Here is a 12,594-nt window from a genome sequence, read left to right on the forward strand (position 1 = left end):
ATAAATGTAAAATGTTCCTTCAAAAGCCTAGAGAGATCTCTGTAGAGGTATCCCAAGAGACTAAAATGTGATGGCCCTTCTTTATTGTTGCATTTCCCTTTCCCTCTCTCCCTTTCAAATCAATAAAATAAAAATAAATCAATAAATAAAATTAAAAGTCAGAGCTGTTCCTCTCTACTTAAAGCCACTATAATGGCTCTAAAACTGTTTCTCTCAATGAAATTCGATAGTGGAGAGGAAAGAAAAGAGTCACACAATAGCATTACAAAACAAAAAATAATAAGGCACACTTCAAATAGGGCCTTGGGAGGACAGGACAATCCACAAGTGCCAACCAGCTCCAGAGCTATAAATCTCCCGAGAGAGCCATCACATTTCAATTACCATCACTAACATTACTTATTATTTGGCCTGCTCCAGTCCCTAAGGCAGGCTGCTAGTGATGACAATACCCAGCCTCTTCTTGTAAAACAATTCATTAGGCAAAGCAGAACAGCTGGGGCAGCCACGTGCCGTTCTTAAAGCACCGCCCCCGAGACCTCTGGCCCAGATTTCCCTCTCGGTGAGGGACAGCCACCACCCTCTGACAGCTGGAGAGTCCTCCAGGGACACTTCAGGTTTAATCAGTACTTCCTGAGCTGGAGAGGGCCATTTGATTTCTAACATAAACTAATGGCACTTCTGCTTTCAGTAGGTTACACCAGACATCAGATAAGAGGCTTTAGGGCATTTTTATCTTGTTCAAATGCTCCAGAGCTAATGAGGCAGCAAACGATATTGTCATAGAGCCCCAGTGTAGCTATATTATCCAATAAACAGACTCTTTCCAAGACAGGTTTAATATGGATCGAAGAGGTAAAGAAGGCCAGCTTAATATTGATCCTATTGAAAGGATGAGAATCCAGTCACCGGAAGTAGGGCAAAATCATGCATATTCTGCAGCAAAGTGTTACTTGGAAGGGGTTATCTTTAAATGCTAAGAGTAAAATTCTGATTTTTAGCAGCATAAACCTAGTAGATTTATGTAAACTAAGTTTTCAAAAAATGCTTCTAAATGAATCTACTTATTTCCATGTATTTTGCTGAAAAATATTTTTATGAGTTATTAATAGATTTTTTAAACTAGCAATAAGGCTAATATAAAAACAGCTTATTAATTACACACTATACATTAACATTAATTATATTGCTATTATAATGTAATTGTTTATTTTAACTAGCCATTTAAAAATATATACATATATATTTTTTAAAAATATATTTGTATTGATTTCAGAGAGGAAGGGAAGAGAGATAGAAACATCAATGATGAGAGAGAATCAGATATTGGCTGCCTCTTGCATGGTCCCTCACTGGGGATGTAGCCTGAAACCTGTGCATGTGCCCTGAACAGAAATCAAACCATGACCTCCTGGTTCATAGTTCAACACTCTATCCACTGAACCACATTGGCCAGGAGTTAACTAGCCATTTTTAACTAGCAACTTTTGCTATGCTAAACAGTACAGACTGCCTTTAAGTTCTTTTGTATGTGTGCTTTGTTTTTTTACTTTTGCCTTTAACTCTTTTCATTTTTTTATCTTTAACTTCTAAATATTATCAGAGCCCATATCATACAATACTTTAGAAATAATCCAATAATCCAATTATTCATTCATTAATGCCAACAGCCTATTATAATCAAGGCTCTGTGAGACACAGTGAAAATAAAAATCAGCTCTTGGATCTCTAGTCAGGCTAACCATATAACAGATAATTTTACTTAAGTAATCTTTTTTTAAAAATCTGTTTTGGTAAATATATGGAAGTCAGAGAACCAACTGTTTCTCTTCTCTATAACTAGAAATATCTATAGCAGGTTCTTCTCAGAAGTAAATACAAATATTAATACGCTGATCATTAAAAGTGGTCAATATTAAAAGCTGACCATTTCTTGGGTGATTTCCTCCCTAAAGATTAAAAAGAGCTAATATGGCCCTAGCCGGTTTGGCTCAGTGGATAGAGCGTTGGCCTGTGGACTGAAGGGTCCCAGGTTCGATTCTGGTCAAGGGCACGTGCCCAGGTTGCAGGCTTGATCCCCAGCATGGGGCATGCAAGAGGCAGTTGATCAATGATTCGCTTTCATCGTTGATGTTTCTATCGCTCTCTCTCCCTCTCTGAAATCAATAAAAATATTAAAATAAAAAGAGCTAATATGTTCTAATGTTTACTTCTCTGGAAAAACAGCAAAATAAATAAATAAATAAATATTCTGCAAGATCTCTAAAAGGACTTATGGGCATTCACTTTTTTATGAAGTACCAAATATAAGAATCAATCCATAACCATTTTTTATAGTTCACACAAGATAACCAACAAATTATAAGTCCAATTCACAGATTAATATCTATACACACAACTGTAAAATCACTGATCTGAGCCCTCTCAACATAACCATCACCTCACATTCGTCTGCTGCTAGTAATCAATCACTGCTCATGCGCAGGTCTCTCGTTCCCTGTGGCAGAGAATGGTGGTTGTTTATCCCAATACTCTCTCCTTCCTCCTTATTAACAAAACAACAATTTAAAAAAAAATTTTAATCCTCACCTGAGAATATGTTTATTAATTTAGAGAGAGGGAGGGAGAAATATTGATCGTCTGCCTCCTGCATGTTCCCTACTGGAGATTGAGTCCACAACATCCCGCATGTGTACTAACCAGGAATTGAACCGGCAACCTTTCTTTTCTTTTCTTTTCTTTTTTTTAAAATATATTTTATTGATTTTTTACAGAGAGGAAGGGAGAGAGATAGAGAGCTAGAAACGTCAATGAGAGAGAAACATCGATCAGCTGCCTCTTGCACACCCCCCAACGGGGATGTGCCCGAAACCAACGTACATGCCTAGACCGGAATCGAACCTGGGACCTTTCAGTCCGCAGACCGACGCTCCACCACTAAGCCAAACCGGTTTCGGCAAACTGGCAACCTTTCATTCGGTGCACGGGAGGATGCCCGATCAAACTGCACCGACCAGGACAAACACAGCAAATTTTAACAAGCAAAATTACAGCCCAGAATAAAAGATTTGTCTTTTGCAGCCAGGTTGGTCTAGATTACATTCTCTGTGACTTCCAGCAGACAGCTTAAAGGAAAGGAGTCAGTTCTGTGGGAAAACTATTTTTGCTCTTTTCCCTTCCCACCTTCTCTGGTCTACAACTCAGGTTTGATGGCTAGAGCTCTAACAGTCATTTTGGACAATGAGGTATCCTTTAGGAAAGTACAATAGAATGCAAAGAAAGAGGCCCTTAATCCTTGATGACACCGTGGAGCTAGCTGTCTTACCAGCCTGAACCTGTCTACCCCCAGCTTTCATTTTAATCCTCACCTGAGAATTAAAAGGGAAATTTTACCTTGTGTAATCACAATTATTTTTAATTTCTTTTTATAAGTAGTTGAATTCATTCTACCTAATATACCTGATATTCACAAGTTTTTAGTATATAGCACTGATTGTAGTTTAAAATATTCATTTCAAAGATGCCTTAACAATACTTTAGCAAACAAAACTGAAATTTAATAATGCATATTCCACTTCTACCCCAAATATATTCTGAGTTACAGGGGCTTAAAATCCTGAAATCATTTTGAATTTTGTGCCTCTCTAGTTTGCTATAATTTCATATTTATTTCCCCCCTAAACATCCCCTCCTTGTATTCACACTGTCCTATGCAGGACAAGCAGTCAGTGCGTTCTTGGCCAGCAACAGTTTCCTAGGTAGTCTTTAGGACCTATCACCATATGTTTGAAAATAATTCCTCTCGTCCTTCAGGCTTTCCATAATCTAGTCCCTCCCATTTCCAATGTTTAGTACTCTAATCCATACTCAAAAATTGTTTCCCAGTCTGAAGAGTCTTCCTTCATCCCATGTGCAAATTAGCTCTCAAGACCTACTTCAAATTTCATCTCTTCTAACAGGTGTTCCCCCAATTCTTTACTTCATTTTTTCCTGCTGTGGAATTTGCAGAACTCACATTCAGAGAGGAAAGCATGGTAAAGGAAGGCCGTATCATGAAGAGCTGTAAGGCCAAATTAAAGATTTTTTTTTTATCCTAAGAGCAATGGAAGGCCCCTGATGGATTTTAAGTAGGGAATGAGGTTACATGTCGATTTGCGAACTTTCAAAAATATTACTCTGGCTGCACAGTGGAGTAGTTATTGGAGAAAATATCAATTCTACAGCTAATTTGGTTAGGAGAAGAGGAGAATACCAGAAATAGATTAAAGAAGCCTGATAAAGCAGGCTTGTTTAGAGGAAGAATTTGAAACTCAATATTCTAAAGGAACATGACAGTCATTTGAGTAAATATATGTTCAGCGTAAGAAAAAAACTGGTAAATTATAAGAGCTGGTGTGCAGAATTTAGCTTTAAATGTTCTCTTATCAAGACTGTATTGACAGTTACAATGCCTGAACCTTAATTGGGTCTTGGTTTTAAAAAAGCTACAAAAGATTTTTAGAAACAATTGAGGAATTCTGAATGTGTAAGGCATTAGATATTTTGCAATTTTTGCTATGTAGGAAACTGTTCTCTTCTTAAGAGACGCGTTCTGAAGTATTTAGGGGTAAAGTGCCCAATGTCTAAAATTTACTTCAAAATAGTTCAAGGAGAAAAATAAAGAATATATGAAGGCTCCTTGGGTGTTTAAATTTTTTTCATCATGAACTATCAAAGATAAAGGAGATTTAATGGTATTCTTGTTAAATTAGTGAAGAGGGCTTTCCTGACTTATTTCTGGCATTAACATCTATTTACCTAATAATCTGAAATATATATACTTTTTTTTTTTTTAACCCATAGCTCCAAAGAAGGGATCTTAAAAAGTAAAACACCACATGAGGATTTTCACCCAAGATGATCCCTTTTAAAGCAGTTAACAGATAGATACCCCTGCCCTCCCTTTGGTTTCAAGTCTGGCTTCTCTTGGATTTCATTCTCAGCTTGATTAAGGACGGTGAAAAAGAAACTGCCTGTCCTTTTTCAATCTGGAGACATGTTACCAAATCTTTCTCTTGTGCCTAAATTAATCCTTTAATACAATGTTATCAGTACCTGCTGTGGAGCCATTTCAGAGAATAGCAGGTGCACAAATTTGTATTCAAATAATTGTTTATTGTGGTGCTCTTTTCTTTGTTAACGTCATTATCATCCAACACAGTTAGACTGTTGGCTAATTCAACTCTTATTTTTACTGAATTTGACAGCCGACAGCAGCAGAAACTGAAGCAGACAACCATAAACTAGTTTCCCTCAAACCAAGAGGGAAAAAATGCTTCCCCTGCAAAGCTAGAATACTAGATTTTCCCCACCCCTAAAACTTTCCTAGGAGGAGACAGTCTTAATAATAACGAGCCTTTCAATCTGAGTGATCAGAAAGCTTAATTCTATAGTCAGACCTCGCTAGAAATCTCACTCTATGTTTGGCAAACTCAATATACATAGAAGTAAAACTTAACGTAGTCCAAGCTTACTGTGCTTACAATCAGATTGTATCAAGTGGATAAAAGACAAAAATAAATAAATAAATAAATAAATAAATAAATAATATCAAGCACTTTCAATATGGCATTCATTAAAGAAAACCATTTTTTAAGTTCGTTAACAAAATAAGGAGTTTACCGCATCAAGTTAAAAGGATGTCCTGAGATTTTATTTGGTTGATTTTTTAATGTTATTTTGTATGTTTGTTAAATGGACCTCGTAAGCCATACACTAGAAGTTTTCCCCCAATCTAGAATTAATCACAGTGTAACTTCACAAGCTTACTCCATGAAGACCACCACTTCCCATGATTGGAAAGAAGAAAATGAGTGAAAAAAAGTGTGTTGAGAGCATACTACTCTGGAAGTCACGAAAGAGCCATTAAATAGTTGATGTAGTCATCATCAAATCTCCAGCTGGCCCCACTCTTGAGGAGGAATGAATGTTCTGAAAGAGAAATTCTGTTTTAATTCTAAGAAAAGAAAAAGAGGAGAAACCACGATGGCGGCATAGGGTAGACACTCGAATGCAGCCTACCACAACAAATTTGAATTTAGAACTGAAAAACAGGGGAGGCATTGCCCTGAAGCGCCAGAGGGCTGGCTGAGAGGAGGCTCTGCCATCTGGGAAGGAGAGAGAAGGCACGCTGAACCTCAGGAACTGTGAAAGTACGGAGAACTGTGTGCGCGAAAAGGCGCTGGCTTAATCCCGGTGCGGAGAGAAAGGGCCGGACCGAGATTGCTGCTGGCTTACTCCCTGCACGCAGAGAGAGCAGGCCGGGCTGAGTTCGCTACTGGCTTACTCCTGGCGCGGAGAGGGCGAACAGCTAACGCAGCTGGCTTTCTTGTCCGAGAGGAAAACAGAATCACCCTATTGCTCTGATAAATGGCCCCAGACAGGGAGAGGCCAGACTGTCAGGCAGTGGGCAGAGATCTCTTGGAGGTGTGTGAAGCCAGAGGCCATTACTGCGGGACTTGGGGAGGAGCCGAAGGGAAAACAAAGTTTGTCTGCACCAACCCGAGACTCCGCCCTACCTGTGGCTGAGCACAGAAGCTCTCCCAGAGGCTGGCTTTCTCTAAGGAGGGACTTGCAGGAATCCAAAGCTTGTCTGTGCCTTTACCAAAGAGGTGCACGCGCGCCTGCAACCAATTTTCCAAAACTCTCCACGAACAGGACTTTTCTAAGGCGAGACTGACAGAGAACCAAAGATTGTCTGCGCCACCCCGAGACCCCGCCCTATTCAAGCAGAGTACGGAAACCCTCCTAGCTGAGACACTGCTGATCCTCACAGCCAATTGGCTTGGAGATCAACGCTTCCCAGTGATACCAACAATAAGCAAGGCTTAACAAAAAGACTGCACACACAGCCCACAAAGGGCTACACCAAGACTGTCCACTGCAGGTAACTGGGAAGGCTGTGCTACTGGGCTCTACCAGAACACCTAGCACACAAAGCTATTCCATCAAATCAGGGAAACAACTAAAATGCAGACAAGAAAAAGGACACAAAGGAAGGAGATGGAGGAAAAGAAAAGATTGGACATTGAGTTCAAAACTACAGTTATAAGGTTATTCAACAATATCCTAAAAAAGGCCAATAAAATAAATGAGACCTATGAGGATATGAAAAGGGAGCAACTAGAAATAATAAGGGATCAACAAGAAATGAAGAAAACATTGTCTGAAATAAAAAATATTATACAAAGTCCTAAAAACAGACTGGAAGATCGCAAGAATCAAGAAAAAGATTTAGAACACAGAGCCAGAGGACACTCCTCTGCAGAAGGGAGAAGATAAGAGAATCCAGAAAGTTGAAGATAGTGTAAGAAACCTCTGGGACAATTTCAAGCGAACCAACATCAGAATTATGGGGATTCCAGAAGAGAGAGCAAGATACCGAAAGAGTACTAGAAGAAATAGTGACAGAAAACTTCCCCCACCTGGGGAAAAAAATAGAGTTACAAGTCCAGGAAGCCCGCAGAACCCCAAACAAAAGGAATCCAAGGAGGACCACACCAAGACATATCATAATTAAAATTCCAAGAGCAAAAGACAAAGAGAGAATATTAAAAGCAGCAAGAGAAAAGCAGGTAGTGACCTATAAAGGAGCACCCATAAGATTGTCAGCTGATTTCTCAACAGAAACCATGCAGGCCAGACGGGAATGGCAAGAAATATTCAAGGTGATGAATAACAAGAACCTACAGCCAAAAATAATCTACCCAGCAAAGTTATCACTCAGAATCAAAGGACAGATAAAGAGCTTCACAAATAAAAAAAGCTAAAAGAGTTCATCACCACCAAACCAGAATTATATGAATTGCTGAAGGAGGTTATTTAGGAAGAGGAAGAAGATAAAGATAAAAATTATGATCAACAAATACGTAGCTATCAACAAGTGAATCTAAAAACCAAGGGAATTTAAAAATCTGATGAACAATATTAACTGGTGAATATAATAGAATCAGAGGTATGGAAGGGGAGTGGACTGACGATTCTCAGGGAAAAGGGGAGTGGGGGTGCGGGAAGAGACTGAACAAAAACTGTGCACCTATGGATGAGGACAATGGGGGATGGGGAAAGGACAGAGGGTGGGGTGGGAACCTGGTGAAGGGGAGCAATTGCGGGGGGGAAGAGGATCACATTTGTAATAATCTGAACAATAAAGATTTATTTAAAAAAAAAAAGAAAAGAAAAAGAGAAAAATGAAAAAGACCCAAGTTTAATGATCAATAGTGATAGAAGGAAAGCCATCTCAAAGGTATTTTTAAAATAAAGTTAGAAAGGATTTTTCACATCTACCATATCAATATAAGATGCATTTTCACTTAGAAAATAAATATAATCCATGCTCTATTTTCAACACAGTTATCCAACAACACAAGGCCATCACCTAAAACAAACAAACAAACAAACAAACAAAGGCCAATTCTAGTATCAATTTCTATCCTACCATTCATTCCTACCTAATCTCCCAGCAAGTTAGTGCAAATCAAAGCAAGCACTTCAGTGCTGCAGGTAGTGAAGCCTGCTCCTTTCCCAAGAGAGGCCTGTAAAACAGGACAGTCACTGACAGCAGTACAATTACTGACACAGATACAGACTTTATGGACATGTTTATCTCTGCTGTAAATCCACACTCTCTCTCCACTCCGATTCACGAGTCATAAAGAAATTGCAGATAATGAAAAACTTGGGGAAATTTACAGCATGTCGGAAACCTCAGACAGCCAGAAGAAATTAAAGAGCTGACTAGGGATAAATCACACAGGTACAATTAAAACTTCCCGCATACCTCCTTCATTTCCAAACTGAGGCACATCCAATGGAGCTGATGAAAAGTTGAGGTCATGACTCCTCCGGCTGTAATCATTTCTTAACTAACTGCATGTTAAAATTAGCCAATTCACGGTCACGTGCAAATGCTGATTTCTTGCTGCCACTTTGATTTCCTTCGCTCTCCACTAGAAGCACTCACAGAGCAATTCTGTCTAAAAACGGGCCAAATTGCAACAAACAATAAATGGAAAGGTTATGTCCCATCTCCCACAGCCATCTCTGTAGGTGCAGGACATCTTTACCACCGCCACTGTGGACAGAGCATTAAAATGAGAAAGTGGAGCCACAATGGATGAATGAAATTGGAGTTTTCTTCTTCCCCAATAAATAACAATTCTGAAGGTTTCATTTGATCTCTTTTCAACATTCCAAAGGAGATTTTCAAGGACGGTTATGCTTGATACTAGAATAAGAATGACTTCTGGTAATACTTGTTTTTCAATAGTGGACTGAGTTAGCCCCATACTCGTAGGGACCATCTCTACATGAGCTTAAAAGTGGAATGGCTTTAGCAATACTGCCTCAACTACCCAACTCGCATTTTTCATATCCATTCAGTCGCAAAGGCTACTAAAGGGAAAGACAAAACAAAAAGGAGAAAAAAAGGTAAAACAAAACAAAGACCCCAGACTTTACCAGAATGTATTAGTGTTAATTAATATGCAACTCTTGTCCCAACATAGCAAATCAAAAAGATAGCAAAGATAAGAAATAATGTATAGATAAAAAGGCTTAACAGATCAACACCACTGAAGACTAGGATGATGTGAGCTAATTATTGGGCCCTCTATGCTATAAGCTTATAAAGTCCCCAGTAAAAGGAAAAAAAGGAAGATTCTATCACATGCTGCACTCCTCCATTTCCCCTAATTCTTTAGATGATATTAACAAACACAAGATCTCTCTGGAAAGCAATTTAGCAGAACACAGATTTTACCAACTAATTTCTATATAACTAAGCCAAACCAAGAGGGTCAACCAAGTTCTACACAAGTCAATACTAATCTTTGTGCATCTCTACAGAATGAAACTTCAACCAAATTAGCTCTAATATGATTTTGAAATTCTGAGCTCTGTCAAGAAATGAAGGTTAACAGGCTTTTTTAGAGATAATACTGTAGTGTATAGGATGCAATTGACATAGTTTTGATTTTGTTCCTATTTGACCCCTTGATGATTTGAGGTCCATTTTACACTTCAGAGAACCCAAATGTTATTTTCATTTAATGTATTAAGATTTTATTCTCCAAAAAGGAACCCTCGTGCACTGCTGGTGGGAATGCAGACTGGTGCAACCACTGTGGAGAACAGTGTGGAGTTTCCTCAAAAAACTGAAAATGGAACTCCCATTTGACCCAGTAATCCCACTTCTAGGAATATATCCCAAGAAACTAGAAACACCAATCAGAAAGGATATATGCTCCCCTATGTTCATAGCAGCACAATCTACAATAGCTAGAATCTGTAAACAGCCTAGGTGCCCGTCAGCAGATGATTGGATCCAAAAAGTATGGTACATCTACACAATGGAATACTATGCTGCCATAAAAAAGAAGGAATTCTCATCATTTGCAGCAACCTGGATGGAATTGGAGAACATCATGCTGAGTGAAATAAGCCAGTCAATGAAAGAGAAACACCACATGACCTCACTCATTTGTGGATGATAAAGAACATTATAAATTGATGAACCAAGAGACAGATATAGAGACAGTAAAGCAACAGGCAGACTATCAAATTACAGTGGGGAGGGGAGGAAGATCTGGGGGAGATAATAGATCAACCGAAGGACTTGTGTACATGCATATAAGTACAACCAATGGACATAAAACTCTGGGGAGGGAGGGTATGTATGGGAGGAAAGGAGGGGGCAAAAAAAAAAAAAATCAATAAAATATATTTAAAAAAAAAAGAAAAAAAAAAAGACTTACACCTGTGGATGAAAATAGTAGTGGGGGGTAAGGGCATGGGGTGGGGAATCGGGTGGAGGGGAGTTATGAGGGGGGGGAGAGGAATACCTGTAATAATCTGAACAATAAAGATTTATTTAAAAATAAATAAATAAATAAATAAAAGATTTTATTCTCCATGGAATAAAAACAATTCTAAGGAAATATTGAGAGTATCAATCCAGACATCACTACCATAGAAAAAGTAGTTCATATCTAGCTCATGGATCTCAATTTTATTCACCCATAAGCATTACACATGGTGTCTGACCTGTTTTTACTTATAATAAAAAGTTCCTAAATATCAGACTGATGTCCAGTATCAAACAAAAGCTGTTAAATAGAGGCAATTTTATTTACAAGTCCCCAAGAGAAAAATCACTATTTTTTGCAACCCACAGGTTGAGAACCATTAGCAGGTTGCCTAAGACCATCGGAAAACACAGATATTTACATTATGATTCATAACAGTAGCAAAATTAGTTATGAAGTAGCAACGAAAATAATTTTATGGCTGGGGGTCACCACAACATGAGGAACTGTATTAAAGGGTCGCAGCATTAGAAAGGTTGAGAACCACTGCTCTAGGGCAAAGGATGCAATTACAGCATGATTTACTTATGACAACTAAAAGTATGTTATTTATGTTAACATGTAGTGAGTTTATTTCCATTTTTAAACTAATAAATATTAAAAGTTTTTTCTGTTGTAATTTGTAAAACAGTAAATATAAGTATAACCTACAAAAATAAGAGCTCTTTGGGATCACCATTAATTTGAAGTGAAAAGAAGTCCTGACACCAAAAAATATGTGAACCACTCTTCTAAGGTGATCATCCTCATTTCATAAACGAAGAATCTAAGGCTTAGAAAATTAAGTAACTTGCCTAAGTGGTAGATTGAGATAATAAAGCTGTATGACTCCAGAACCCAATCTCTTAATCACTATACTGTCCTTCCCTATTAGCTTTTTATCATCTAGCTCCTACCTACTTATCTCCAGGTAATTGTTTTGTCCCTTACATCATATTCAGGTCATCATTTTTCTCCACTACCTTTAGTTACCTCAAACAGAGGTATTTCTTAAGCTATATTGTGAAAAAGCAATTTCTACAGATTGCTCACTACAAAAGATAGTATACATCCTCTCAAACCTTTTTAAACCAGACAAACTTAAACTTTCCAACCTATCAATTATAGATGATATGATTCCTCACATCTGATCTAAGAATCTCTTCTTAAAAACAAATCTTCCCAAATGTCCACAGTAATATCAACAATTATACTAATATCCCAGTGGACATATTTTAGATCCATGCAATAGTAACTTGAAATCACTACTCAGATGTTTTACATTAGTTACAATGCATTCACTTTAAAATATGTATTTTTATTGATTTTTAGAGTAATAAAGGGAGGGGGGAAGAAGAGGAAGAGAGAGAATGACTGCTAAAGACAATGACATGGAAAAATGTCATAATTGAATGTTGAGCAAAAGAAGCCCAAAACAGCCGGCACCGGTTTGGCTCAATGGATAGAGCGTCGGCTTGCGGACTGAAAGGTCCCGGGTTCGATTCCGGTCAGGGGTATGTACCTTGGTTGCGGGCACATCCCCAGTAGGGGGTGTGCAGGAGGCAGCTGGTCAATGACTCTCTCTCATCGATGTTTCTGGCTCTCTATCCCTCTCTCTTCCTCTCTGTGAAAAATCAATAAAATATATTAAAAAAAAAAAAAAAAAAAAAAGGAAGCCCAAAACAGACTACATAATTTGTAATTCATTTAC

The 12,594-nt window shown here is 38.2% G+C and overlaps 1 protein-coding gene across 2 annotated transcripts in view; it reads right to left on the bottom strand.

Moving 5' to 3' along the window:
- LIN52 (lin-52 DREAM MuvB core complex component) overlaps positions 1-12,594 on the bottom strand; it is an 86,695-nt gene that overhangs the window by 47,002 nt on the left and 27,099 nt on the right. Inside the window, exon 6 of one of the 2 annotated variants that reach the window (XM_036431813.2) lies at positions 5,796-5,970. The exons of the other annotated variant lie outside the window; for it this stretch is intronic. Within the exon in view, the coding sequence (XP_036287706.1) occupies positions 5,969-5,970 (2 nt within the window). The 3' untranslated portion in view covers positions 5,796-5,968. Of the gene's footprint in view, positions 1-5,795; positions 5,971-12,594 lie in introns of those variants that run through there. 2 annotated transcript variants of the gene reach the window in all.

The sequence above is a fragment of the Pipistrellus kuhlii genome, unplaced genomic scaffold (assembly GCF_014108245.1).
Source record: "Pipistrellus kuhlii isolate mPipKuh1 unplaced genomic scaffold, mPipKuh1.p scaffold_m20_p_1, whole genome shotgun sequence".
Classification (NCBI taxonomy): domain Eukaryota; kingdom Metazoa; phylum Chordata; class Mammalia; order Chiroptera; family Vespertilionidae; genus Pipistrellus; species Pipistrellus kuhlii.